Raw genomic sequence first — 27,818 nt, 5'->3', positions numbered from 1 at the left:
GGTGGTAAATTGGATTAGTAAGTATGCAGACAATACTAAGGTAGGTGGCGTTGTGGATAATGAAGTAGGTTTTCAAAGCTTGCTGAGAGATTTAGGCCAGTTAGAAGAGTGGGCTGAATGATGGCTGATGGAGTTTAATGCTGATAAATGTGAGGTGCTACATTTTGGTAGGAATAATCCAATTAGGACATACATGGTAAATGGTAGGGCGTTGAAGAATGCAGTGGAACACAGTGATCTAGGAATAATGGTGCATAGTTCCCTGAAGGTGGAATCTCATGTGGATAGGGTGGTGAAGAAAGCTTTTGGTATGCTGGCCTTTATAAATCAGAGCATTGAGTACAGGAGTTGGGATGTAATGTTAAAATTGTACAAGGCATTAGTAAGGCCGAATTTGGAGTATTGTGTACAGTTCTGGTCACCGAATTATAGGAAAGATATCAACAAAATAGAGAGAGTACAGAGAAGATTTACTAGAATGTTACCTGGGTTTCAGCACCTAAGTTACAGGGAAAGGCTGAACAAGTTAGGTCTTTATTCTTTGGAGCATAGAAGGTTGAGGGGGGACTTGATAGAGATATTTAAAATAATGATGTGGATAGATAGAGTTGATGTGGATAGGCTTTTTCCATTGACAGTAGGGGAGATTCGAACAAGAGGACATGATTTGAGAGTTAAGTGGCAAAAGTTTAAGTGTAGCACGAGGGGGAGTTTCTTTACTCAGAGAGTGGTAGCTGTGTGGAACGAGCTTCCAGTAGAAGTGGTAGAGGCAGGTTCAGTATTGTCGTTTAAAGTAAAATTGGATAGGTATATGGACAGGAAAGGAATGGGGGGTTATGGGCTGAGTGCGGGTCAGTAGGACTAGGTGAGTGTAGGCATCGGCATGGACTGGAAGGGCCGAAATGGCCTGTTTCCGTGCTGTAATTGTTATATGGTTAAGCAGGCTGCTGCCTACACAACATGGGTGAGGGAAACAATTGCATATCCTGCCCATGGTTTTCCCATATCATTATGAAAAGCCCAGCCATCAACAAAGAAAATTTAATCGGCATTAACAATAGGAGTATCAGTAAGGTCCACACGGGGTTTTACTACTTCTCATGTAACAGTTTCACAGCAGTGGGGAGAAGAGTGACCAGGTTAAGAGTTACACTTTGAGTAATTCTAACATTTGGATTTGTGAATAACTTAGTTTGTCTAGTGGGGGTAGGGTGTTGTGTGCACAGCGAGTCCGTAACGCTTCCACTGAATGTGAGTCATGGACATGAGTGAGGCGATTGGGAGTCATGTGCTGTGCTGGAAGACAACCCAGTAGACCTCTGGTTATTGGGTCTAACTGAGAACGGAAATAAGCAATCTGCCTTTGTCTTTCCTCGTGGTCCTGAGTCAAAACGGACTGAGCAAAATCATTCTTATCATGAACGAAAAAGAGAAATTCCTTACTATAGTCAGAGATGTCGAAAGCTGGGGCAAATATTATTGCTTCTTTTATATATTCAAATCCCTGCTCAGCTTACGGGGTCCAGCATAACAGATCTGAATGTCTGGGAAGAAATATATTCTGGAGGGGCCTTACAATAGAGGCATAATCTAAAATCCATTCTCTACAATACCTGGCCATCCCCAGGAAGTGCTCCATTTCCCTCTCAGTTAATGGTAGCAGTGCTTTGACTATTACTTCAATTGACCATTGACCTTGTATCCTGGTATAGGGCATGTCCCAGATAAGTCACTTCTGGTTGTACGATCTGTAGTTTCTACTTTGATACTTTATGACCTTTCTTAGCTAGTTTATGTAGAAGGTAGAGGCAGTACTGGTCCCAAGTTTCCTTGCTTGGGGAGGTCAACAGGAGGCCATCCACGTACTCCATTACAATAGAACACCCAAAAACTCCTTACCTTCTTCCATTTGCAATTTACATGACAAAATACTGATTGCATCAAAATTATTTTCCAAGGAATCTCAAATGCAAAATCAATGTCAAAAGTTTTGAGTAGTGTCACTTATGCTCTATAAGAGAAAGCAGTCCTGTTAGTAAAGCAACTTTTAGGGTTGCGCCCAAAATAATCCAATCTTTCCAAAATTGTTAATTTCAGATTTTCAATTTAACTGTCTATCAAAGATCAATTTCCCAAATGTCCATTTCACTCTGAAATGAGGGCAACACACATCCGAAACACAGATGTACGGATTTCCAATTCCTTAACCCAAATTCCACATAACCAGTCCGGAACCCGGGTTTCTGCAAAATCAATTACGTGGAAAGCAAATAAAGAAACACGAACCAAAATGCACAGACAGAACAAAAAAATCCATCTTTTTACTGTTCTTCCTTCAGAACTCTACAAGTAACTGCAAAACTAAATAAACAGTTAATTCTCACTGTGAAAAGCTTTCACACATTTTACAAAGAACCAAAGCTGTGGCGGAGCTGCTACATGGGGCCCTGACACATTAACATATTGTAAAACACAAAAGCAAATTTACTCCAGAGTGAAATATTTCACTTGATCACCTTTTGAACTGAAGCACAAGATTAATTAAAACTTCCTCCCAGTATCGTCTGAGCAAACACAGAACAGCCTTTGCCCTCGCTCCCTCTTTTGTGAACTCGCATGCGTCCACTCTTCACACAATTAAAAGGTGCAAACCATCCACACTTTACACCATGTCAGAAAATCTCTTGTTCCTAACGGTTAAACCATTGCCAAAATATTCAGTTAGAATTTAAAAAACTAAGTAATATTATTTTATTAATAGAATTTGATTGATATTTACAAATATTTTATTAATAGCAATGAATAAATAACAATGAAAAATTAACGAGTGATTACAGCAGATATGGGACCACTAGAAAATGTAGCTGGAGAAATAATAACCGGACAAGGAGACGGCAGATGAACTAAATGAGCATTTTTCATCAGTCTTCACTGTGGAAGACACTAACAATGTGCCAGATATTGAAGGGTGTGAGGGAAGAGAAGTGAGTGCAGTTAATATTACAGAGAAGGTATTCAAATAGCTGAGAGACATAAGTGTATATAAGTCACCTGGACCAGATGAACTGCACCCTAGGGTTCTGAAAGAGTTGGTGGTAGAAATTGTGGAGACATTAGTAATAATCTTCAAATATCATTGGACCCTGGCATGGTGCCAGAGGATTGGAAAACTGCAAAAGTCACTACACTCATTAAGAAAGGATGGAGGCCGCTGAGAGGAAATTATAGACCAGTTAGCCTGACCTCAGTGGTTGGGAAAACGCTGGAGTCAATTATTAAGGATGAGGTTATGGAGTGACACAGGGCAAAATAGGACAAAGACAGTACGGTTTCCTTAAGGGAAAATCTTCCGTGACATACTTGTTGGAATTCTTTAAGGAGATTACAAATAGGATAGATAAGGGGGGATGCAGTGGATGTTGTATATTTGGACCTTCAGAAGGCCTTTGACAAGGTGCCACATGTGAGGCTGCTTACAAAGTTAAGAGCCAATGGTATCACAGGAAAGTTACTGGCATGGTTAGAGCATTGGCTAATTGGTAGGAGGCAGAGAGTGGGAATAAAAGGATCCTTGTCTGGAAGGCTGCCAGAGAGTAGTAGTGTTCTACGGGGATTGGTATGCTGTACATTTATGATTTAGATGATGGAATAGGTTTTTTTCCCAAGTTTGCACATTATACGAAGTTTGGTTGAGTGGCAGGTAGTGTTGAAGGAAACAGGTAGGTTGCAGAACGACTTAGACAAAACAGGAGAATGGGCAAGAAAGTGGCAAATGAAATACAATGTTGGAAAATCTACTTTCCTCCATAGATGCTGCCTGGCCTGCTGAGAAAATGCATGGTCATGCACTTTGGTAGTAGAAATAAATGTGCGGACTATTTTCTAAATGTGGAGAAAATCCAAGCATCTGAGATGCAAAGGGACTTGGGAGTCCTTGTGCAGAACACCCTGAAGGTTAACTTGCAGGTCGAGTTGGTGGTGAGGAAGGCAAATGCAATGTTAGCATTCATTTCAAGAGGTCTGGAATACAAGAGCAGGATGGGATGCTGAGGCTTTATAAGGCACTGGTGAGGCCTCATCTTGAGTATTGTGAACAGTTTTGGGCTCCGCATCTTAGAAAAGATGTGCTGGCATTGGAGGGGGTTCAGACGAGGTTTACAAGGATGATTCTGGGAATGAAAGGGTTATACGAGGTATGTTTGATGGCCCTGGGTCTGTACTTGCTGGAATTCAGTATTCAGGATGAGGGGTGATCTCTTTGAAACCTTTCAAATGTTGAAAGGCCTAGACAGAGTAGATGTAGAAAGGATGTTTCCCATGGGGCGAGGGAGGATATCTAGAACAAGAAGGCACAGGCTCAGGATAGAGGGGCTTACATTTAAAACAGAGATGCGGAGAAATTTATTTAGCCAGAGGTTGTTGAATTTGTGGAATTGTTGCCACGTGCAGCTATGGAGGCCAGAACGCTGGGTGTATTTAAGGCAGAGGTTGACAGGTTCTTGACTGGACATGGCATCAAAGGTTACAGGGAGAATGCCACGGAGGGGGGCTGAGGAGGGGAAAAAGGATCAGCCATGATTGAATGTTGGAGCAGACTCAAAGTACCAAATGGCCTAATTCTAGTCTTACTATGATTTTATGTTTTAAAATTGAAGAAAAGTGTTTCCTTAATACGTTAAAACAAAGGAATGTTGGAAGTTATTCATTATACCCCATCATGTAATCACTTCACAAGTTTAAAGTGTAACATCCCCACATTAACAATAATTCCAACATATTCTGACCCTTCTGCTACCCCAGTCTCTGATTTAATGTTAATCCAAATACTCCACTCCTTGGAACATCATCCATAAACAGGACACAAATTCAGTGGGGTATTCTCCTTTTCTCTGGCAACATTAGGATCGTGAGTGTAGATCCCCTTTGTTAAGGCCCACAACAGTCAATATTGCACTCTTATCATTTGTTCCCTAGCACAGGGGTCGGCAACGTTTACCACTGAAAGAGCCAATATGGACCCATTTCCCACAGAAAAGAAAACACTGGGAGCCACAAAACCCGTTTGACATTTAAAATGAAATAACACTGCATACAACGGTTTTTTTTGCCTTTATGCTATGTATAAACAAACTATAATGTGTTGCATTTATGAAATTGATGAACTTCTGCAGAGAAAACAAAATTACATTTCTGCATGCAACAAAAACATCTTGAACTCCGAAAAAAAGACGTTGGGTTGAAAGTTACTCCATAGGTAGCCTACCTTGGATCGAAGAATTAAAAGAAAGCGCGCACTGGCGGGTGTCAGGCATTGGCAGTGGTGATGTATATTAATAGCGACAAAAAACACGTTGTAGCGGTGTGCTACACGCAGCGCTAAAATAAAGACGCTGCAGTCAAAGGTAACTTTATTCGAACTAAACAGCCTTGATTTAAAGCCTCCCTCAACCCGTCCCCGTGGGCGCGGATGCTCCAAAAGACACGTACTCACAAACCCCCGTAGGCTATGTCCCTTAGCCGGAATGGTGGCTAATTGTGAGCTGGTTCGGATGTGCCAGGAAATGGGGTCTCCACAACGTTTTTAGATTGTACAAGATCACCATAATCTTCAAATTTCGAATTACATTTCAAAAACTAACAAACTACAGGGAGCCGCAGCACAGACATCAAAGAGCCGCATGCGGCTCCGGAGCCGCGGGTTGCCGACCCTTGCCCTAGCATGTTGCTGTGCTTCGGGCAAAAAGGAGTGTACGTTCAGATCCAAGCACATTGCAGATATTCAGGTGCAGTCTGCTTCCTCCTGTTTAGTCTTTTCTTAAACCAGCTTTATACATTGTAACTGAAACTGGTACATACGAGTTGAATCCATACTTCTCCGCATCTGTAAGTCAGTAAATTTCTCTTTCTGGATCAAGGAAAGCTGCAGCTTGCCCCACATTTTACTTCATTTTTTTGCCATTTATGTTCACCTATATTCTTTCAACTTACCTGTTTTCACTACACCATCCCTGTAGAGTTTAATAAATTTTTCAGAATTTAGTTTCAGCACCCAGTGTCCCTGACAACCTTTCATTATCGGATGTTTGAAAAATGTCCTTTCTCATATTATCTCAGTAAAATTTCACGTGTCCTCGACACAGGTCCGTATGATTCCCTGATGCTGAGCCATCCAACTCCTTTACTCTCCTCTGTCATGTGTCCCAGAAGCTAGGTCAACCTGTAGAACTGTTCATCTTTTATCACTCGAAATTTCTGTCATCATGCTGAATGTGTCAGAATCGTGACGAGAGAAACTGATCCACTCAAGACCAAACCATTGATCGCAACGCGTAGGGCAAAAGCGAGTCAAAATCCGAAGACTGACTGTCAAGGGGGAACATCCGTAGGTGTGAAAGGAAACTTACTTTCCAGCAGTTGCTGCTGCCAAGGAGTTTCCCTTAGGCCAGGGGTTGGCAAACTTTTTGACTTGTGGGCCACAAAGGGTTCTAAAATTTGACAGGGGGGCTGGACCAGGAGCAGATGGACGGAGTGTTTTGGTAATACACCTCATAAGAGAAAATAAAATATCATGGGATATGTAGAAAACATATGCTTAAATTTCAATTGAAAATGAACAAATGCATTACAACAAAATATCTGTCTTTGAAGTCCCATGGTATTTAGCTATTTATTGAAATGACTTTTAAAACACTGAAAATTAAATGAATAAAATACAGCTTTTTTTAATAGTAACAGTTATCATTTTAAAGCACTGAAAATTCTGTTATCCTTCAAGATATTATCATCATCACTCTCCTCCTGCCTGTCTTTATTTCAAAAACGGTAGGAGATGCAGGTCTACTTGTCCTGCTCCTTCTTATTCAATTGTCCCCTGTGCCAAAACTCAACAACGACCAGCACAAAGACAGAACAGTGACAGCGCGCCAGTATGTAGAGCGTGTTTTTTGACCTGGAGCGCATTTTTTATTTTGAGAACGTACGTGCACCTGCGCACTACTCATGTCCATCACTTAACAGAAATGACATGTAACATGTAAGGCTTATTGAAAAAAATATTTTCAAATGCATTTTTTACATAACACAACGAAGAAACTTATTTTTAATTTCAGTGGGAACAGTGTTGTTGGTCTCCCTTTTTAGCCAGCGCATCAAAGTCTGGATTTAGTTTTGTTGTGGCGATTCTCAGGATGGATCTGAGGAGTTGGTCAGTTAACTGGTCCGTGGCTGGCTTTGTTGATGTTCATGATGCTGAACGCCTGTTCACACAAATAGGTCGAGCCGAACAAAGAGTAAAGCGCAAATGTGGAGTAATACGCTGCACCTCAACAAGTGTGCTACATGCAGCGCTAAAATTACGACACGGAGTCGGTAACTGCAGTCGAAGAAAAAAACTTTATTCGAAATCCCCAGCCTCACTTTTAAGCCTCCCTCAACCTGCCCCCCGTGGCGCAGAGGCTCCAAAACTCTGTGCTCGCAAATCCCCGCAGGCTATCTCCCTTAGCCGGAACGCTAGCTAATTGTGAGCCGGTTCGGATGTGCCAGGAAATGGGTCGCCACAAGTGTATATAGAGTGCGTCATCTATTGGGAAAACGCCAGAATTGCGGGGAAAAAACATTAACAAGGTTTATTAATATAATTTCATCAAGTTCTGCGGGCCGGATTAAAAAGCTTAACGGGCCGCATATGGCCCCCGGGCCGTAGTTTGCCCATGCCTGCCTTAGGCAGTCCCGCCCTCACAATTCTGAGTTGCTGTTGCCCCTAGATAAGCAAATCTTGGTGGAAACTCCAAATTCTGTTGTGCACCGTCCAGCTAGGGCTTCTAATTAATATACAATAACAAACTCCAACCAAATCAGAGTGGATCAAATCATATGCATGTTTATTACTTACAAGGGAAAGTCTACCTCTGTATGTTAAATCATTAGTCGGTAGCTTCAATCTTACAGCTCAAAACAGAAGATTTTTACACATTTTCAGAGTCCAGTAATTCATCACTTCATGTCTTTGGGGTTGTTCATCCCATAATTGCATTCCTTCCTTATCTCCATCCATTTTAAATGAGTCCATTTGTCTTTTTGAAGCTTCTCTCCCCTCACCCCCACCCCCACAACAGCTGTGTCCCATTTTTCTCGTTTTCAAAACATTACCTGCCATAAACTTACATCCTGCTTTAAAAATGCATCTGTGCTGTCTTTACGACAGTTATTTAGTTTATAATATTTTCGCTTAGTAATTCATTCAATAGTATTTTCTAGTTAGAATTAGAAGTGTTTAAAGTGTATTCATTGCATGTAAAATATATCGGCATGCGATGACGTCACATCCGGTTTCGCCGCGTCTTGTGGGAAAACACCGGTTTGAAATTAGCGCGAGGGTGGGGGCTTTCCACGAGGCTCACCTGAGCACAAGCAGTTTTGCAGGCATGAGAAATCACAGTGAGAGCAACGCTGTAAGTTAATAGATAATCGATATATTGAACTAAGATGTCAATGCTGATCCTGTTAGAGGTAACGACGGTAGATAATGTTTATGCTTTCGTTAGTTAAAGAGTCGCGGATAGTTTGCATGGAAGTGTATTTAAAGTAGTCAATGGAGCAGGTAAACTCTCCCTGTATACTGCACCTTAGTGTAATGTAGTTATAGTCACCTTTGCAAGTATTTACACTTGAAATGTGATATTAAGGAAGGAACAAATACTGTATCAATCTTGTATTGTTTTATCAACAGTTTTCACCATATGTTAATGTGAAGAGTGAACAGTAAATGGTTAATCTTACTGCGATCTGGTTTGCATTGGCTGTGGTTTATCCGGACGTTAAATTCGGCGTTTCGTTACACCCGAAGGAGAACGTTACAGTGAAAAAGCGGCATTATCAGGTGTTTCAAGTGCTGCAATGTCAGCTCAATCCAGCATCAAGTCGACGCCGCCCAGCGACAAGGGCAGTAAACCGACATCAAGTAAGCCCACCCAGGCGTTATCAGGTGTTCCAAGTGCTGCAATGTCAGCTCGATCCGGGATCAAGTCGATGGCGCCCAGCGACAAGGGCAGTAGAACGACATCAAGTAAGTCCACACAGGCAAGAGCCAAGGCAGAAGCCGCCAAGGTGCGACTGCATTACGCCAAACAAGAGGCAGTTTTGAAAATGAAACTGGCCACCAAAGAAGCCGAAAGGGCCGCCAGACAAAGAGAAGAGGCTGCCAGAGAAGCCGAAATCCAGAAAGAAAGGGCCGCCAGAGAAGCCGAAACCCAGTTGGAAATGACAAAAATATCGACAGAGTTGCATGTGCTGCAGCTAGAAGGAGAAGGAGAAGCTGCCAGGGTGGAAGCAGAGTACATAGAAGAAGCTGAAGGGTCGCGTGATCTGACCGAAACAAGTTCTGCTTTGGAAAGGACCAGACTGGAACGCACGAGCGACTATGTACAATATCAAGCAGACAGGCAGGCTCGTCTCCCCTCTCCATACCTATTCGATAACTTCCCCAGCTACGAGGAAGAGAATTTACCCTCGCGGCCCCGCGATGAAGTCAAGAATGAAAGAGCTGACAACCGATATACTTTGACACCAAAGTTAGAAAGTTCGATGCGAAGAGACGCGGAGGTTGAATCCAGGATGGCAAATTCCATGAGAAACGTGCGTTCTCAGTCATATGGGCGCCAACGTACTTCTCCAGCCCGCATGCCGCTTGCAGCCGATCCCACGCTGCAGTATTTAGCACGACGGGATCTCGTCACTTCGGGACTGTACCAGTTTGACGATAAACCCGAAAATTACCGTGCTTGGCTCTCCACATTCACCAACGTGATTGACGGGGTCCAGCTCAGTGCAACCCAAAGGTTGGACCTTATGGCGAAATGGCTGGGGAAAGAATCACGCGACCAGGTGAGACGCATGCGTTCAGTGTACATCAACAAACCTGAGCTAGCCTTAAGCGAAGCGTGGGAGAGACTTTGGGAGAGATATGGGTCCCCCGACATTATTGAAGGGGCGCTATATCGACGTCTGGAAAACTTTCCTAAGGTGTCAGCCAAAGATCACTTTAAGTTAAGAGAATTCGGAGATTTACTCATGGAGATCCAAGGCGCCAAAGAAGATGGCTATTCAGCTGGTCTAGTATTCCTAGATACTCCATCCGGGATTAGACCAATTGTGGACAAACTTCCATTTGGGCTGCAGGACAAGTGGCTGACTGTTGCCTCAGAGTACAAGGAAGACCACGATGGTCGATTTCCTCCCTTTGAGCTCCTCACTAGGTTTGTGTGCAAGGAGGCGAAGAGGCGAAACGACCCTAGCCTTGTAGGTCCAGGAAGCAGTTCGATTTACACCAAGCCAGGCAGATCCGTTTCGAATGTTTTCAACATTGATAAACCCGTGTCAGTGCTCAAGACCGAAGCCCTTACGACTAACAACGACCCTGGCAAGTATTGTCCATTGCATAACAAACCTCACCCCCTGAAAGCATGCAGAATGTTTAGGGAAAAACCCCTTGAAGAGAGGACGGCTCTTCTCAAGGAGAAAAGAATATGTTTTAGATGCTGTTCCTCAACCTCTCACCTCGCCAGAGAGTGTACGATCGCCGTGAAGAGTCCGGAATGTGGCAGCCCAGATCACGTCGAGGCCATGCATCCCGACCTGTCACCACAAACCGAGAGCGCTCCTTCACCCCCACAACAGGACGGCGGGGAGGGAGAGGCTCACTCTAGGTCAATAGCTGTCAGCACGAACTGTACAGAAGTTTGCGGTCAAGCTCAGTCAAGTCGTTCTTGTTCCAAGATCTGCCTCACTAAGGTGTACCCTAAAAGAGCCAAAGACAAGGCCATCAAAGCCTATGTGATTCTGGACGATCAGAGCAATCGTTCGCTAGTCAGTCCAGAGTTCTTTAAATTGTTCAACATTGAGAGTGAGCGGTTCCCATACTACCTCAAAACTTGCTCAGGCAACATGGAAACCCAAGGAAGGAAGGCAGAAGGCATCCAGATCGAGTCCCTGGATGGTAAAGTCGTCATCTGTCTCCCTCCGCTCTTAGAGTGCAATGAAATCATGAATAACCGCGCTGGGATCCCGACACCAAGTGCGGTGCTACACCAGCCGCATCTCCACCACATCGCCAAACACATCCCAGAACTGGATCCGAAAGCGGAAATACTCCTGCTATTAGGAAGAGATGTTATCCAGGTACACAAGGTTAGGCAGCAGGTCAATGGACCACTCGACGCCCCCTTCGCGCAACGTCTGGATCTGGGCTGGGTGGTGATAGGAGAGGTGTGTCTCGGTGACGTACACAAACCGATGGTTAACACACTCAAGACCAATGTGCTAGAGAGTGGCCGCCATTCAATCTTTCAACCCTGCCCGAGTGTCCCGTGCATCAAGGAAGCACAACAAGGCGTTAACAAGCGCGAGGCAAGCGATGAGTCATTGGGCCAGTCAGTCTTCGCTCTAACGAAGTATGACAACAAACTTGCACAATCAGCTCAAGATACCATTTCTTTAAAAACCAAAGACACCAAGGTCTTCAGAGATGAAGCAAATAATGGGGTTGCCCCATTGCCAATCAGAGAACCACGCCAGCGCTCACCAGATAACAAAGAGCAAGCAGTCAAACGGTTCACGTCCTTACGGAAAACCCGGAAAAGGAAACCTGAGATGCAGCAACGCACCCGATTGGCCCACGAGGTACTGTGCACCCTAATGGCAGAGGTCACAGCCATTATAAACGCACAATCATTCCTACCTGTGTCTTCTGACCCAGAAAACCCCTTTATACTTTCGCCATCAACGCTCCTTACGCAGAAGGCAGGAGCACCTCCTCCACCAGGAGACTTCTCAGACAAGGATTTGTACACAAAGCAATGGAGACAAGTCCAGGCTCTGGCAAATCAGTTCTGGTCCCGCTGGAGACAGAAATATCTACCCTCGTTGCAACAGAGACGAAAGTGGACAGAACCCCGAAGGAATCTTCAAGTTGAAGACTTAGTCCTGCTCAGGGACAAGCAAGCCACCCGCAACAGCTGGCCAATGGCCAGAATCACTGTTACATTCCCTAGCGGGGATGGACATGTCAGGAAGATCGAATTGAAGACTACCGACCAAGGCGATGTGAAAATTTACCAAGGGCCAGTTACAGAAGTTATTCTACTTCTACCCAATGACTGATTAAGAGACTAAGTTTTGTACTCTGCTCATTGTGACCTTACGAAGGTCAAGCGGGGAGTGTGCTGTCTTTACGACAGTTATTTAGTTTATAATATTTTCGCTTAGTAATTCATTCAATAGTATTTTCTAGTTAGAATTAGAAGTGTTTAAAGTGTATTCATTGCATGTAAAATATATCGGCATGCGATGACGTCACATCCGGTTTCGCCGCGTCTTGTGGGAAAACACCGGTTTGAAATTAGCGCGAGGGTGGGGGCTTTCCACGAGGCTCACCTGAGCACAAGCAGTTTTGCAGGCATGAGAAATCACAGTGAGAGCAACGCTGTAAGTTAATAGATAATCGATATATTGAACTAAGATGTTAATGCTGATCCTGTTAGAGGTAACGACGGTAGATAATGTTTATGCTTTCGTTAGTTAAAGAGTCGCGGATAGTTTGCATGGAAGTGTATTTAAAGTAGTCAATGGAGCAGGTAAACTCTCCCTGTATACTGCACCTTAGTGTAATGTAGTTATAGTCACCTTTGCAAGTATTTACACTTGAAATGTGATATTAAGGAAGGAACAAATACTGTATCAATCTTGTATTGTTTTATCAACAGTTTTCACCATATGTTAATGTGAAGAGTGAACAGTAAATGGTTAATCTTACTGCGATCTGGTTTGCATTGGCTGTGGTTTATCCGGACGTTAAATTCGGCGTTTTGTTACACCCGAAGGAGAACGTTACAGCATCCTACTTGCAAACTAAAAAACTTCACACTAGCAAAGTACTCTGGGATCACACAGGTTGCATTTTGTCATATTATAGTTGACAGAAGTGATAAAGTCATAAAGCCTTCAGGTAACAGATATATTTCCACAGGTGCTACTAAAGAGTTAGAGTGCGTGGACTTCTAAAATATAATGCAGAGATACCAACCTTAATACGTGGGTGCCTTCCCAAAATTCCAACCTCTATTTCAACAATGAAAGTCGCTATCTCAAATGGAAAAGTTTATTCTAAGGCATTGCTGACTTAACTAATTGTAGGCAGGGAGTGGAATTGGTGACATGCATTTAGAACAGAGGATTGAAAACGCTCCAATCATTATTTTTTGCTCCACTTTCCCAAACTTATCTCAAATCTTCCATGCCTCCCTCTTTTTACCTTCAATATGTGGAAATTGCAGCAAGGCAAGGGTTAAGATAATATCTAGGCAAGGAGATTTTATGGACAGTGTGCAGGCAACCCAGGCAAGAGGGGCCTTTGAAGAGCCTTTATACAGCTGGGGGCCGGATAAGGGTGTATCAGGAGATGAGACGAGGGGACAATTATTTTACTAACTCCAATGCAGCACTGGTTGTTAGCTTGAAGCTTCTATTAACTTTTCATTGTGAATAGTGATTGATCTTGCAAGTAAGGATTTTGAACATACAGAGTTTACAAATGGTCAATATCTGTAACTGTAAGTCAATTGTGTACAAAAATGGCATTTCTTCGTTCAGACTTCAGAAAATTTGATGATGCTGTTTCCCTTATGCACAAGTAGATGAAGCGTGACTGAAGAACAAATGTGAGATCTCAAGAGTCCAGTTGATTGGTAAAGACAATCCTCTGTCCCCTTCACTCCTGATTCTGACCCTCCACTTCCTTACACACTGTAACAGTGCCTTACTCTGTCACAAGGAAATCCCAATCCTTGGGTATGATAGACAGCACTCCTTCCCTCATCTCACCAGTACCACTGGGGCCAGTCATTAATGAACCTGAGCAGTCTATTCCATGGGATGGTAGGGTATATCACAGCTATGGTGGCTGACATTCTACCGGGCGAAGCAACCCAGAAACAACCACATATCCTGTTGTGAACGATACATTGCGTCATCACAAACAAGTGCAATACTCACCAAAGAGGAGCAATTGGATTACTTTCAGCCTTTGTCTATCCACAGTGAAGCTGTAAGCTCCCTCGTCTCTGGCGTCTAATCTGTTCACTATCAGAGAGCCGTTAGACGGATTAAACTGCAAACGGGACTCGAACTGTTCACTGGGTTCTGCCCACCTCGCGTAATGTGGGATGTGATGTAAAATGGTGAGAGGGCTTCTGTGGCTGGCAACGAATATCCAAAGAATTTCACTTTTGTTGAGATCAACTCTGACTTTAGGATCCAGTAAAACTGATGAACCAAGGGCTCCGACCAATTCTTTGTCTGATTAAGGTAAGAAGAGAAAATGTAACCATTTAAACTGGTGACAGTCAGAAAGCTTTAAAAAGAAAAAGGAAATGAAAAGCTAGTCAGTATACATTACTAGGAAAAGCACTGTGAAGTGACACACTGGCTATGTGAGAGCAGACTGTAGTATATAAACTTCATATAGACAAACTATCTTTATAAATTATATAACAACACAATCCAAGCTAAACTGTTAGAAAGATGCAAAGGTCACACCATTTTGTGTTACAGCCAAAGCTACTCATGACTGCTTTACTTCATCCCGAAATCACTTAAAGATTCATTTTCCCGACTCAGGAATTGGAAGTCCTTAAGTCAAAATCCGATGTCAAGGCTTTATAAAAGTCTGAAGTCCCCTAGGGAAATCAGAGGCCCAGTCCTGCTGTGTTCTTCTGCTGAGTATTCTATTAGTGCTGGAGAGTCTGGTGACATTTGGCTGGCTGCCTCAGCACATCTATTGGTTGTCTTTGTTGGTAAATAAATCTGAATCCGAGCTCTTGTATTAGCTGTGTGCCTGCAGCCTAGAATGAATGTGCCAATCAGCAGCGAGTGGGAAGGCGGGCTCGGGCCGCCGAGAGAGGAGCTAGGCCGCCAGTGTAGTCAACCCGGTCGGGCGCCGAGAGAGGAGCTAGGCCGCCAGTGTAGTCAACCTGGTCGGGCCGCCGAGAGAGGAGCTAGGCCGCCGGTGTAGTCAACCCGGTCGGGCACCGAGAGAGGAGCTAGGCCGCCGGTGTAGTCAACCCGGTCGGGCCGCCGAGAGAGGAGCTAGGCCGCCGGTGTAGTCAACCCGGTCGGGCCGCCGAGAGAGGAGCTAGGCCGCCGGTGTAGTCAACCCGGTCGGGCCGCCGAGAGAGGAGCTAGGCCGCTGGTGTAGTCAACCCGGTCGGGCCGCCGAGAGAGGAGCTAGGCCGCCGGTGTAGTCAACCCGGTCGGGCCGCCGAGAGAGGAGCTAGGCCGCCGAGAGAGGAGCTAGGCCGCCGGTGTAGTCAACCCGGTCGGGCCGCCGAGAGAGGAGCTAGGCCGCCGAGAGAGGAGCTAGGCCGCCGGTGTAGTCAACCCGGTCGGGCCGCCGAGAGAGGAGCTAGGCCGCCGAGAGAGGAGCTAGGCCGCCGGTGTAGTCAACCCGGTCGGGCCGCCGAGAGAGGAGCTAGGCCGGCGGTGTAGTCAACCCGGTCGGGCCGCCGAGAGAGGAGCTAGGCCGCCGGTGTAGTCAACCCGGTCGGGCCGCCGAGAGAGGAGCTAGGCCGGCGGTGTAGTCAACCCGGTCGGGCCGCCGAGAGAGGAGCTAGGCCGCCGAGAGAGGAGCTAGGCCGCCGGTGTAGTCAACCCGGTCGGGCCGCCGAGAGAGGAGCTAGGCCGCCGAGAGAGGAGCTAGGCCGCCGGTGTAGTCAACCCGGTCGGGCCGCCGAGAGAGGAGCTAGGCCGCCGAGAGAGGAGCTAGGCCGCCGGTGTAGTCAACCCGGTCGGGCCGCCGAGAGAGGAGCTAGGCCGGCGGTGTAGTCAACCCGGTCGGGCCGCCGAGAGAGGAGCTAGGCCGCCGGTGTAGTCAACCCGGTCGGGCCGCCGAGAGAGGAGCTAGGCCGGCGGTGTAGTCAACCCGGTCGGGCCGCCGAGAGAGGAGCTAGGCCGCCGGTGTAGTCAACCCGGTCGGGCCGCCGAGAGAGGAGCTAGGCCGCCGGTGTAGTCAACCCGGTCGGGCCGCCGAGAGAGGAGCTAGGCCGCCGGTGTAGTCAACCCGGTCGGGCCGCCGAGAGAGGAGCTAGGCCGCCGGTGTAGTCAACCCGGTCGGGCCGCCGAGAGAGGAGCTAGGCCGCCGGTGTAGTCAACCCGGTCGGGCCGACGAGAGAGGAGCTAGGCCGCCGGTGTAGTCAACCCGGTCGGGCCGCCGAGAGAGGAGCTAGGCCGCCGGAGTAGTCAACCCGGTCGGGCCGCCGAGAGAGGAGCTAGGCCGCCGGTGTAGTCAACCCGGTCGGGCCGCCGAGAGAGGAGCTAGGCCGCCGGTGTAGTCAACCCGGTCGGGCCGCCGAGAGAGGAGCTAGGCCGCCGGTGTAGTCAACCCGGTCGGGCCGCCGAGAGAGGAGCTAGGCCGCCGGTGTAGTCAACCCGGTCGGGCCGCCGAGAGAGGAGCTAGGCCGCCGGTGTAGTCAACCCGGTCGGGCCGCCGAGAGAGGAGCTAGGCCGCCGGTGTAGTCAACCCGGTCGGGCCGCCGAGAGAGGAGCTAGGCCGCCGGTGTAGTCAACCCGGTCGGGCCGCCGAGAGAGGAGCTAGGCCGCCGGTGTAGTCAACCCGGTCGGGCCGCCGAGAGAGGAGCTAGGCCGCCGGTGTAGTCAACCCGGTCGGGCCGCCGAGAGAGGAGCTAGGCCGCCGGTGTAGTCAACCCGGTCGGGCCGCCGAGAGAGGAGCTAGGCCGCCGGTGTAGTCAACCCGGTCGGGCGAGGAGCCGCGGGATGGGAGGGGTCGGGTCGGGTGAGGAGCTGTGGGATGGGAGGGGTCGGGTCGGGTGAGGAGCCGTGGGATGGGAGGGGTCGGGTCGGTCGGGTGAGGAGCCGCGGGATGGGAGGGGTCGGGTCGGTCGGGTGAGGAGACGCGGGATGGGAGGGGTCGGGTCGGGTGAGGAGCCGTGGGATGGGAGGGGTCGGGTCGGTCGGGTGAGGAGCCGCGGGATGGGAGGGGTCGGGTCGGGTGTGGAGCCGCGGGATGGGAGGGGTCGGGTCCGTCGGGCGAGGAGCCGCGGGATGGGAGGGGTCGGATCGGTCGGGCGAGGAGCCGCGGGATGGGAGGGGTCGGGTCGGTCGGGTGAGGAGCCGCGGGATGGGAGGGGTCGGGTCGGTCGGGCGAGGAGCCGCTGGATGGGAGGGGTCGGGTCGGTCGGGTGAGGAGCCGCGGGATGGGAGGGGTCGGGTCGGGTCGGTCGGGTGAGGAGCCGCGGGATGGGAGGGGTCGGGTCGGTCGGTCGGGTGAGGAGCCGCGGGATGGGAGGGGTCGGGTCGGGTCGGTCGGGTGAGGAGCCGCGGGATGGGAGGGGTCGGGTCGGGTCGGTCGGGCGAGGAGCCGCGGGATGGGAGGGGTCGGGTCGGGTGAGGAGCCGTGGGATGGGAGGGGTCGGGTCGGTCGGGTGAGGAGCCGCGGGATGGGAGGGGTCGGGTCGGGTGAGGAGCCGCGGGATGGGAGGGGTCGGGTCCGTCGGGCGAGGAACCGCGGGATGGGAGGGGTCGGATCGGTCGGGCGAGGAGCCGCGGGATGGGAGGGGTCGGGTCGGTCGGGTGAGGAGCCGCGGGATGGGAGGCGTCGGGTCCGTCGGTCGGGCGAGGAGCCGCGGGATGGGAGGGGTCGGGTCGGTCGGGCGAGGAGCCGCGGGATGGGAGGGGTCGGGTCGGTCGGGTGAGGAGCCGCGGGATGGGAGGGGTCGGGTCGGGTCGGTCGGGTGAGGAGCCGCGGGATGGGAGGGGTCGGGTCGGTCGGTCGGGTGAGGAGCCGCGGGATGGGAGGGGTCGGGTCGGGTCGGTCGGGCGAGGAGCCGCGGGATGGGAGGGGTCGGGTCGGGTGAGGAGCCGTGGGATGGGAGGGGTCGGGTCGGTCGGGTGAGGAGCCGCGGGATGGGAGGGGTCGGGACGGGTGAGGAGCCGCGGGATGGGAGGGGTCGGGTCCATCGGGCGAGGAGCCGCGGGATGGGAGGGGTCGGATCGGTCGGGCGAGGAGCCGCGGGATGGGAGGGGTCGGGTCAGGTAGGGTGAGGAGCCGCGGGATGGGAGAGGTCGGGTCGGTCGGGTGAGTAGACGCGGGATGGGAGGGGTCGGGTCGGTCGGGTGAGGAGCCGCGGGATGGGAGGCGTCGGGTCGGTCGGTCGGGTGAGGAGCCGCGGGATGGGAGGGGTCGGGTCGGGTGAGGAGCCACGGGATGGGAGGGCTCGGGTCGGGTGAGGAGCCGCGGGATGGGAGGGGTCGGGTCGGTCGGGTGAGGAGCCGCGGGATGGGAGGGGTCGGGTCGGTCGGTCGGGCGAGGAGCCGCGGGATGGGAGGGGTCGGGTCGGTCGGGTGAGGAGCCGCGGGATGGGAGGGGTCGGTTCGATCGGGCGAGGAGCCGCGGGATGGGAGGGGTCGGGTCGGTCGGGCGAGGAGCCGCGGGATGGGAGGGGTCGGGTCGGGTCGGGTCGCTCGGGTGAGGAGCCGCGGGATGGGAGGGGTCGGGTCGTTCGGGTGAGGAGCCGCGGGATGTGAGGGGTCGGGTCGGTCGGGTGAGGAGCCGCGGGATGGGAGGGGTCGGGTCGGTCGGGCGAGGAGCCGCGGGATGGGAGGGGTCGGGTCGGTCGGGCGAGGAGCCGCGGGATGGGAGGGGTCGGGTCGTTCGGGCGAGGAGCCGCGGGATGTGAGGGGTCGGGTCGGTCGGGTGAGGAGCCGCGGGATGGGAGGGGTCGGTTCGGTCGGGTGAGGAGCCGCGGGATGGGAGGGGTCGGGTCGTTCGGGTGAGGAGCCGCGGGATGGGAGGGGTCGGGTCGGTCGGTCGGGTGAGGAGCCGCGGGATGGGAGGGGTCGGGTCGGTCGGGTGAGGAGCCGCGGGATGGGAGGGGTCGGGTCGGTCGGGTGAGGAGCCGCGGGATGGGAGGGGTCGGGTCGGTCGGGCGAGGAGCCGCTGGATGGGAGGGGTCGGGTCGGTCGGGCGAGGAGCTGCGGGATGGGAGGGGTCGGGTCGGTCGGGCGAGGAGCCGCGGGATGGGAGGGGTCGGGTCGGTCGGGTGAGGAGCCGCGGGATGGGAGGCGTCGGGTCGGTCGGTCGGGCGAGGAGCCGCGGGATGGGAGGGGTCGGGTCGGTCGGGCGAGGAGCCGCGGGATGGGAGGGGTCGGGTCGGTCGGGTGAGGAGCCGCGGGATGGGAGGGGTCGGGTCGGTCGGTCGGGTGAGGAGCCGCGGGATGGGAGGGGTCGGGTCGGGTCGGTCGGGTGAGGAGCCGCGGGATGGGAGGGGTCGGGTCGGGTCGGTCGGGCGAGGAGCCGCGGGATGGGAGGGGTCGGGTCGGGTGAGGAGCCGTGGGATGGGAGGGGTCGGGTCGGTCGGGTGAGGAGCCGCGGGATGGGAGGGGTCGGGACGGGTGAGGAGCCGCGGGATGGGAGGGGTCGGGTCCATCGGGCGAGGAGCCGCGGGATGGGAGGGGTCGGATCGGTCGGGCGAGGAGCCGCGGGATGGGAGGGGTCGGGTCAGGTAGGGTGAGGAGCCGCGGGATGGGAGAGGTCGGGTCGGTCGGGTGAGTAGACGCGGGATGGGAGGGGTCGGGTCGGTCGGGTGAGGAGCCGCGGGATGGGAGGCGTCGGGTCGTTCGGGTGAGGAGCCGCGGGATGGGAGGGGTCGGGTCGGGTGAGGAGCCACGGGATGGGAGGGCTCGGGTCGGGTGAGGAGCCGCGGGATGGGAGGGGTCGGGTCGGTCGGGTGAGGAGCCGCGGGATGGGAGGGGTCGGGTCGGTCGGTCGGGCGAGGAGCCGCGGGATGGGAGGGGTCGGGTCGGTCGGGTGAGGAGCCGCGGGATGGGAGGGGTCGGGTCGGTCGGGTGAGGAGCCGCGGGATGGGAGGGGTTGGTTCGATCGGGCGAGGAGCCGCGGGATGGGAGGGGTCGGGTCGGTCGGGCGAGGAGCCGCGGGATGGGAGGGGTCGGGTCGGGTCGGGTCGCTCGGGTGAGGAGCCGCGGGATGGGAGGGGTCGGGTCGTTCGGGTGAGGAGCCGCGGGATGTGAGGGGTCGGGTCGGTCGGGTGAGGAGCCGCGGGATGGGAGGGGTCGGGTCGGTCGGGTGAGGAGCCGCGGGATGGGAGGGGTCGGGTCGTTCGGGCGAGGAGCCGCGGGATGGGAGGGGTCGGGTCGGGTCGGGTCGCTCGGGTGAGGAGCCGCGGGATGGGAGGGGTCGGGTCGTTCGGGTGAGGAGCCGCGGGATGTGAGGGGTCGGGTCGGTCGGGTGAGGAGCCGCGGGATGGGAGGGGTCGGGTCGGTCGGGTGAGGAGCCGCGGGATGGGAGGGGTCGGGTCGTTCGGGTGAGGAGCCGCGGGATGGGAGGGGTCGGGTCGGTCGGTCGGGTGAGGAGCCGCGGGATGGGAGGGGTCGGGTCGGTCGGGTGAGGAGCCGCGGGATGGGAGGGGTCGGGTCGGTCGGGTGAGGAGCCGCGGGATGGGAGGGGTCGGGTCGGTCGGGTGAGGAGCCGCGGGATGGGAGGGTTCGGGTCGGGTCTGTCGGGTGAGGAGCCGCGGGATGGGAGGGGTCGGGTCGGTCGGTCGGGTGAGGAGCCGCGGGATGGGAGGGGTCGGGTCGGTCGGTAGGGTGAGGAGCCGCGGGATGGGAGGGGTCGGGTCGGTCGGGCGAGGAGCCGCGGGATGGGAGGGGTCGGGTGGGTCGGTCGGGTGTGGAGCCGCGGGATGGGAGGGGCCGGGTCGGGTCGGTCGGGTGAGGAGCCGCGGGATGGGAGGGGTCGGGTCGGTCGGGCGAGGAGACGCGGGATGGGAGGGGTCGGGTCGGTCGGGCGAGGAGCCGCGGGATGGGAGGGGTCGGGTGGGTCGGTCGGGTGTGGAGCCGCGGGATGGGAGGGGCCGGGTCGGGTCGGTCGGGTGAGGAGCCGCGGGATGGGAGGGGTCGGGTCGGTCGGGCGAGGAGACGCGGGATGGGAGGGGTCGGGTCGGTCGGGCGAAGAGCCGCTGGATGGGAGGGGTCGGGTCGGTCGGGCGAGGAGCCGCGGGATGGGAGGGGTCGGGTCGGTCGGGCGAGGAGCCGCGTGATGGGAGGGGTCGGGTCGGTCGGGCGAGGAGCCGCTGGATGGGAGGGGTCGGGTCGGTCGGGCGAGGAGCTGCGGGATGGGAGGGGTCGGGTCGGTCGGGCGAGGAGCCGCGGGATGGGAGGGGTCGGGTCGGTCGGGTGAGGAGCCGCGGGATGGGAGGCGTCCGGTCGGTCGGTCGGGCGAGGAGCCGCGGGATGGGAGGGGTCGGGTCGGTCGGGCGAGGAGCCGCGGGATGGGAGGGGTCGGGTCGGTCGGGCGAGGAGCTGCGGGATGGGAGGGGTCGGGTCGGTCGGGTGAGGAGCTGCGGGATGGGAGGGGTCGGGTCGGTCGGGCGAGGAGCCGCGGGATGGGAGGGGTCGGGTCGGTCGGGTGAGGAGCCGCGGGATGGGAGGGGTCGGGTCGGTCGGGCGAGGAGCCGCGGGATGGGAGGGGTCGGGTCGGTCGGGCGAGGAGCCGCGGGATGGGAGGGGTCGGGTCGGTCGGGCGAGGAGCCGCGGGATGGGAGGGGTCGGGTCGGTCGGGCGAGGAGCCGCGGGATGGGAGGGGTCGGGTCGGTCGGGCGAGGAGCCGCGGGATGGGAGGGGTCGGGTCGGTCGGGCGAGGAGCCGCGGGATGGGAGGGGTCGGGTCGGTCGGGTGAGGAGCCGCGGGATGGGAGGGGTCGGGTCGGTCGGTCGGGCGAGGAGCCGCGGGATGGGAGGGGTCGGGTCGGTCGGGCGAGGAGCCGCGGGATGGGAGGGGTCGGGTCGGTCGGGCGAGGAGCCGCGGGATGGGAGGGGTCGGGTCGGTCGGGTGAGGAGCCGCGGGATGGGAGGGGTCGGGTCGGTCGGTCGGGCGAGGAACCGCGGGATGGGAGGGGTCGGGTCGGTCGGGCGAGGAGCCGCGGGATGGGAGGGGTCGGGTCGGTCGGGCGAGGAGCCGCGGGATGGGAGGGGTCGGGTCGGTCGGGCGAGGAGCCGCGGGATGGGAGGGGTCGGGTCGGTCGGGTGAGGAGCCGCGGGATGGGAGGGGTCGGGTCGGTCGGGCGAGGAGCCGCGGGATGGGAGGGGTCGGGTCGGTCGGGCGAGGAGCCGCGGGATGGGAGGGGTCGGGTGGGTCGGTCGGGTGTGGAGCCGCGGGATGGGAGGGGTCGGGTCGGTCGGGCGAGGAGCCGCGGGATGGGAGGGGTCGGTTCGGTCGGGCGAGGAGCCGCTGGATGGGAGGGGTCGGGTCGGTCGGGCGAGGAGCTGCGGGATGGGAGGGGTCGGGTCGGTCGGGCGAGGAGCCGCGGGATGGGAGGGGTCGGGTCGGTCGGGCGAGGAGCCGCGGGATGGGAGGGGTCGGGTCGGGTCGGGTCGGGCGAGGAGCCGCTGGATGGTAGGGGTCGGGTCGGTCGGGCGAGGAGCCGCGGGATGGGAGGGGTCGGGTCGGTCGGGCGAGGAGCCGCGGGATGGGAGGGGTCGGGTCGGTCGGGCGAGAAAGTATTTTTTTACTTTCTAGTAATATTTATTCCAATTTTTTTAAACCATCAATTCTGGATAAGGCTTTTTTAATATGGAAATCTAAGGGAATAAAAACTTTTTTAGATTTGTTCTAACAGGATTGTTTAATGTCTTTTTCCCAGTTAATGGATAAATATGACATCTCTAACATTTTTTTTTAGATATTTACAGGTTAGAAATTTTTTAGGTAATTTTTTACCGGATTATCCCTTGGCCTATTCCTCAGATTTTTACCTATGTTATCTTTCAGCTGGAACCATTTCAAAAACTATTAATAGCTATCATTTATAAAGAGTTAATGAATGCTCGCATGTTGTCTAATGATAAGGTTCAACGCACTTGGGAAACAGAACTTCAACATTCACTTTCGGATGATCAATGGCATAAAATTTAGTTAATAATTCATCTATCTGCACATGCCATTCCTTAATTCAGTTTAAGATAGTACATAGGGCCCAAGTGTTTAAAGATAAATTGGCGCATATTTTTCTAATATTTTTCTAATATTTTTCTAATTTGTGACAGATGTAACATAGAGGTGACTACTCTAACTCATATGTTTTGGTCCTGTGTAATTTTAGATAATCTTTGGAGAGATGTATTTAGAACACTATCTAAAGTTAAAGATGTGGATGTTGAACCCAATTTACTTAATGGCAATTTTTGGGATTATCCCAAAGGAAGTAGGTAGAGTATCTGCTTCTTTACTACTTTCCAACTTTACTAGCTAGGAGAGCTGTCTTGTTATACTGGAAAGAATCTAATCCGCCTACTGATTTCTTATTGGCTCTCCTCCATTATCTCATGTTTAAGCTTGGAGAAAATTAGAAGCCAGACCTTTAAATTTTGAGCAAGTTTGGCGACCCTTTATTCAATATTTTCATATGATTTAATTTATTTTAATTTATTTATTTTTCTTAATTCTCTTTGGGGAAAATCCTTATCCGTGAAGGTTCGGAGGTGACCGGAAGAATGTTCTTTTTCCATTTTTAAAAGATTTGTTCCTCAAATGGACTGCCCAATCTTTCTTTTCTTTTTTTTCCCTTTTTTTTTCTTTGTTCTTATTTAGTTTAGTGGGTTTTTTCCCTTGTATAAATAAAATTTGTATTTTTTTACGATCTGTTAAGAGGAGTTGTGGCTTTTTTGATTATACTCTATATATAACAGCGTAACATTATACCTATTTGATTTTGACAATATATACTTTTCTTTATTGCTGTTTGTATGCTGTTAACATTATCTGTTTGCTAAACTTCTCCTCTGATTTGTTTTTTATTGGAAATCAATAAAATGATGGAAAAATGAAATGAAATACAGGTATATTAAGAGCAAAAGTAAGGGATAAGTGAGTAAGGAATAAAATTGGTCCTCTTGAAGATCAGAGTGGTTGGCTATATATGGAACCAAAAGAAATGGGGGAGATCTTAAATGGTTTTTTTTTTGTGTCCGTATTTACTAAGTAAACAGGCATGGAGTCAATGGAAATAAGGCAAACAGGTAGTGAGGTCGTGGAACCTATACAGATTGAAGAGGAGGAGGTGCTAACTATCTTGAGGCAAATCAGAGTAGATAAATCCCCAGGACCTGACAGGATATTCCCTCAGACCTTGAGAGAGACTAGTGTTGAAATTGCAGGGGCCCTGGCAGATATATTTAAAATGTCGGTATCCATGGGTGAGGTGCTGGAGGATTGGAGGATAGCTCATGTTGTTCAGTTGTTTCAAAAAAAGGTTCTAAAAGTAATCCGGGAAATTATAGGCTGGTAAGTTTGACATCGGTAGTAGGTAAATTATTGGAAGGAGTAAGTACTAAGAGATAGGATCTACAAGTATTTAGATAGACAAGGACTTATTAGGGAGAGTCAACACAGCTTTGTGTGTGGTAGGTCATGTTTAACAGATCTATTAAGAGTTTTTTGAGGATGTTACAAGGAAACTGGATGAAAGCAGTGGATGTTGTCTACATGGACTTCAGTAAGGCCTTTGATAAGGTCCCACATGGGAGGTTAGTTAGGAAGATTCAGTCACTAGGTATACATGGTGAGGTAGTAAATTGGATTAGACATTGGCTCAATGGGAGAAGTCAGAGAGCGGTAGTGGAGGATTGCTACTCTGAGTGGAGGCCTGTGACTAATGGTGTGCTACAGGGATCTGTGCTGGGTCCATTGTTATTTGTAATCTACAGGTGTCCCCCGCTTTACGCCACGTCGCTTTTACAAAAGACCTACATTAGTAGCCTGTTTTCGCATTAGAGGATTTTTGCTTTTACAAAAATTTTTCCCGTATAAATTAATGGTTCTTTGCTTTACGCCACTTTGGCTTAAGAAAGGTTTCATCGGAATGGTCTACCTTTGTAAAAGGGAGGGGGCACCTGTATATCAGTGATCTGGATGATAATGTGGTAAATTGGATCAGCAAATTTGCTGATGATACAAAGATTGGAAGTGTGGACAGTGAGGATGGTTTTCAAAGCTTGCAGAGGGATTTGGACCAGCTGGAAATATGGCAGATTAATACAGACAAGTGTGAGGTATTGCACTTTGGAAGGAAAAACCAAGGTAGAACATACAAGGGAAATGGTAGGGCATTGAGAAGTTCAGTAGAGTAGAGGGATCTGGGAATACAGATACAAAATTTCCTAAAAGTGGTGTCACATGTAGATAGGGTAGTAAAGAGAGCTTTTGGTACATTGGCCATTATAAATCAAAGTATTGAGTGTAAGAGTTGGAATGTCATGGTGAGATTGTATAAGACATTGATGAGGCCAAATTTGGAGTATTCTGTGCAGTTCTGGTCACCGAATCACAGGAAGGATATTATACTTTATTGTCACCAATTGATACTAGAGCGTACAATCATCACAGTGATATGTTCCTGCGCTTCGTGCTCCCTGAAGTACAAATCAAAATAAATATAATAAAAATTTAAATTATAAATCATAATTAGAAAATAGAAAAGGGAAAGTAAGGTAGTGCAAGTCAGGTCCAGATATTTTGAAGGTACGGCCTAGATCTGGGACAGGATCGGTCTTATCACAGTTGGAAAGAAGCTGTTCCCAAATCTGGCCATACTAATCTTCATGCTCCTGTACCTTCTCCCAGAGGGAAGTGGGACAAAAAGTGTGTTGGCTGGGTGGGTCTTGTCCTTGACTATCTTGGCAGCACTGCTCCGACAGCGTGTGGTGTAAAGTGTGTCCAAGGTTGGAAGATTGGTTTGTGGGATGTGCTGGGCTATGTTCACGATCTTCTGCAGCTTCTTCCGGTCTTGGACAGGACAACTTCCATACCAGGTTGTGATGCACCCTAGAAGAATGCTTTCTACAGTGCACCTGTAAATATTAGGGTTTTAGGGGACAGGCCAAAGTTCTTCAGCTTTCTCAGGAAGTAAAGGCGCTGGTGGGGCTTCTTGGCAGTGGACTCTGCTTGGTTAGACCAAGTCAGGTCATTTGTGATATTCACCCCGGAGAACTTAAAGCTTTGACCTGTTCCACCTGCGCACCACCGATGTAGATGGGGTCATTCGGTCCACTACTCCTTCTGAAGTCAACAACCAATTCCTTCGTCTTGCTGACATTGAGGGATAGGTTATTGTCTTCGCACCATGCCGCCAGGTTCTTAATTTCCTCTCTGTACTCAAACTCATCATTACGCAAGAGACGGCCTACAATTGTGGTGTCATTTGATGGAAACTTGGCTACACAATCATGGGTGAGTACAGCAGGGGGCTGAGTACACAGCCTTGTGGGGCACTGATGCTCCACAATAAAGTTGAAAGAGTGCAGAGAAGGTTTGCAAGGATTTTGCTGGGACTTGAGAAACTGAGTTACAGAGAAAGGTTGAACAGGTTAGGACTTTATTCCCTGGAGCATAGGAAAATGAGGGGAGATTTGATAGAGGTGTATAAAATTATGATGGGTCTCGATAGAGTGAATGCAAGCATACTTTTTCCACTGAGGTGAGGGGAGGGAAAAAAACCAGAGGACATGGGTGAAGGGGGAAAAGTTTAAAGGGAGCATGGGGGGGGGTTGTCTTCACCCAGAGTGGTGGGAGTGTGGAATGAACTGCCAGATGAAGTTGTAAATGCGAGCTCACTTTTAACATTTAAGAAAAACTTGGACAGGTACATGGATGAGAGGGGTTTGGAAGGATATGGTCCGGGTGCAGGTCAGTGGGACGAGGCAGAAAAATGTTTTGGCCCAGCCAAGAAGGGCCAAAAGGCCTGTTTCTGTGCTGTAATGTTCTACGGTTGTAACCCTCTGTCAAGACAGGGTGTAAAGGGGAAATTGCCAGTTATAAAGAGGTTTCATGAGCTGGTAAATGAGCGGTGCAGCCAGGTGTGACATGGTTTGTGGGCAGATGGGGTTACGTGGAGACAATGACACCTGTCTGGGATAGGACAGCAACCTGATGAAGAAAGAAGGAGAGGAGAGTCCATGGGTTGAGTGTGTGGGGAAGAAGGGAAAGCAACTGCGTGATAGCGAGCCCGACCGACCAAATGTAAACAACTACATTGTCCCCGCCTCCCCTCCATAAACGTCCCGAGTAGCTTTCTCGGTGACCACAATTCTGAGCGTTGTAACACGGAATTTGACTGCACTCCCGGTAGTAATCGCAGGAAGCTTATCCGGCGTCAACAGTTTTCCTGGAACAATTGACCCTATTTGGAAAAATTCCGAGCTGAAACACAACAGCGCTCGTTGTTTACTACGATGAATCCCCTAGTGGCGGCGACCTACCTTCCGCACCAAACACACAATGCGGTTCCCGCTGCAGCAGAAGATGAGGGAGCAACAACATCAGGTAACTCAGGACGCCAAAGTCAAATCGTTTCCACGGTCCGGGGTACTGCGACAAGTGCAACCCAAACATTGCATCCTCCATTACTGCTTCCTCTTCACCGACTCAAATGCCCCTTTACCGCCACCTACTGGACTGTCCTTTATCCAATGAACGCTAAATATTACCCCCAAAACACTAAATTGTAAATAATGAAAGACAATATTGTGAATTACATTAAAATCACTTCCATAACTTAGTAATTTTTAAAATGAAAACTATCAACTACAAAGCTAGTAGTGCAGCCTGCATTTCCTTTCTTTCAACCTTATATGCTTCACATCGTAAAATATGTTCAACTGTTTCATAACGATGACACACCCCAGAGTGATGTTCTCCAACAAGTTATCAGGATTAATTAAGCATAGTATTTTTACTTCGAG

General features: G+C 51.5%; 1 protein-coding gene across 9 annotated transcripts in view; it reads right to left on the bottom strand.

The window, feature by feature from the left end:
- LOC132394525 (uncharacterized) overlaps nt 1-27,521 on the bottom strand; it is an 81,150-nt gene extending 53,629 nt beyond the window's left edge. For 8 of the 9 annotated variants that reach the window (XR_009512350.1, XR_009512351.1, XR_009512352.1 and 5 more), the window contains exons 1-2: nt 27,336-27,520; nt 14,047-14,349 (exon numbers count right to left, since the gene is read on the bottom strand). Coding sequence is in view for 2 of the 9 variants with exons in the window: in XM_059970798.1 (XP_059826781.1) it covers nt 14,047-14,349; nt 27,336-27,480 (448 nt within the window). In the remaining 7 variants the exon portion in view is untranslated. Of the gene's footprint in view, nt 1-14,046; nt 14,350-27,335 lie in introns of all 9 variants that reach the window. The other variant, XR_009512356.1, reaches the window with a different exon arrangement.
- Nucleotides 27,522-27,818: the final 297 nt, after the last annotated feature.

This window comes from Hypanus sabinus, chromosome 5 (assembly GCF_030144855.1).
Source record: "Hypanus sabinus isolate sHypSab1 chromosome 5, sHypSab1.hap1, whole genome shotgun sequence".
Taxonomy (NCBI): Eukaryota; Metazoa; Chordata; class Chondrichthyes; order Myliobatiformes; family Dasyatidae; genus Hypanus; species Hypanus sabinus.
The sequence above is the reverse complement of the archived record's forward strand: the minus strand, read 5'-3'. Positions and strand labels throughout refer to the sequence as shown.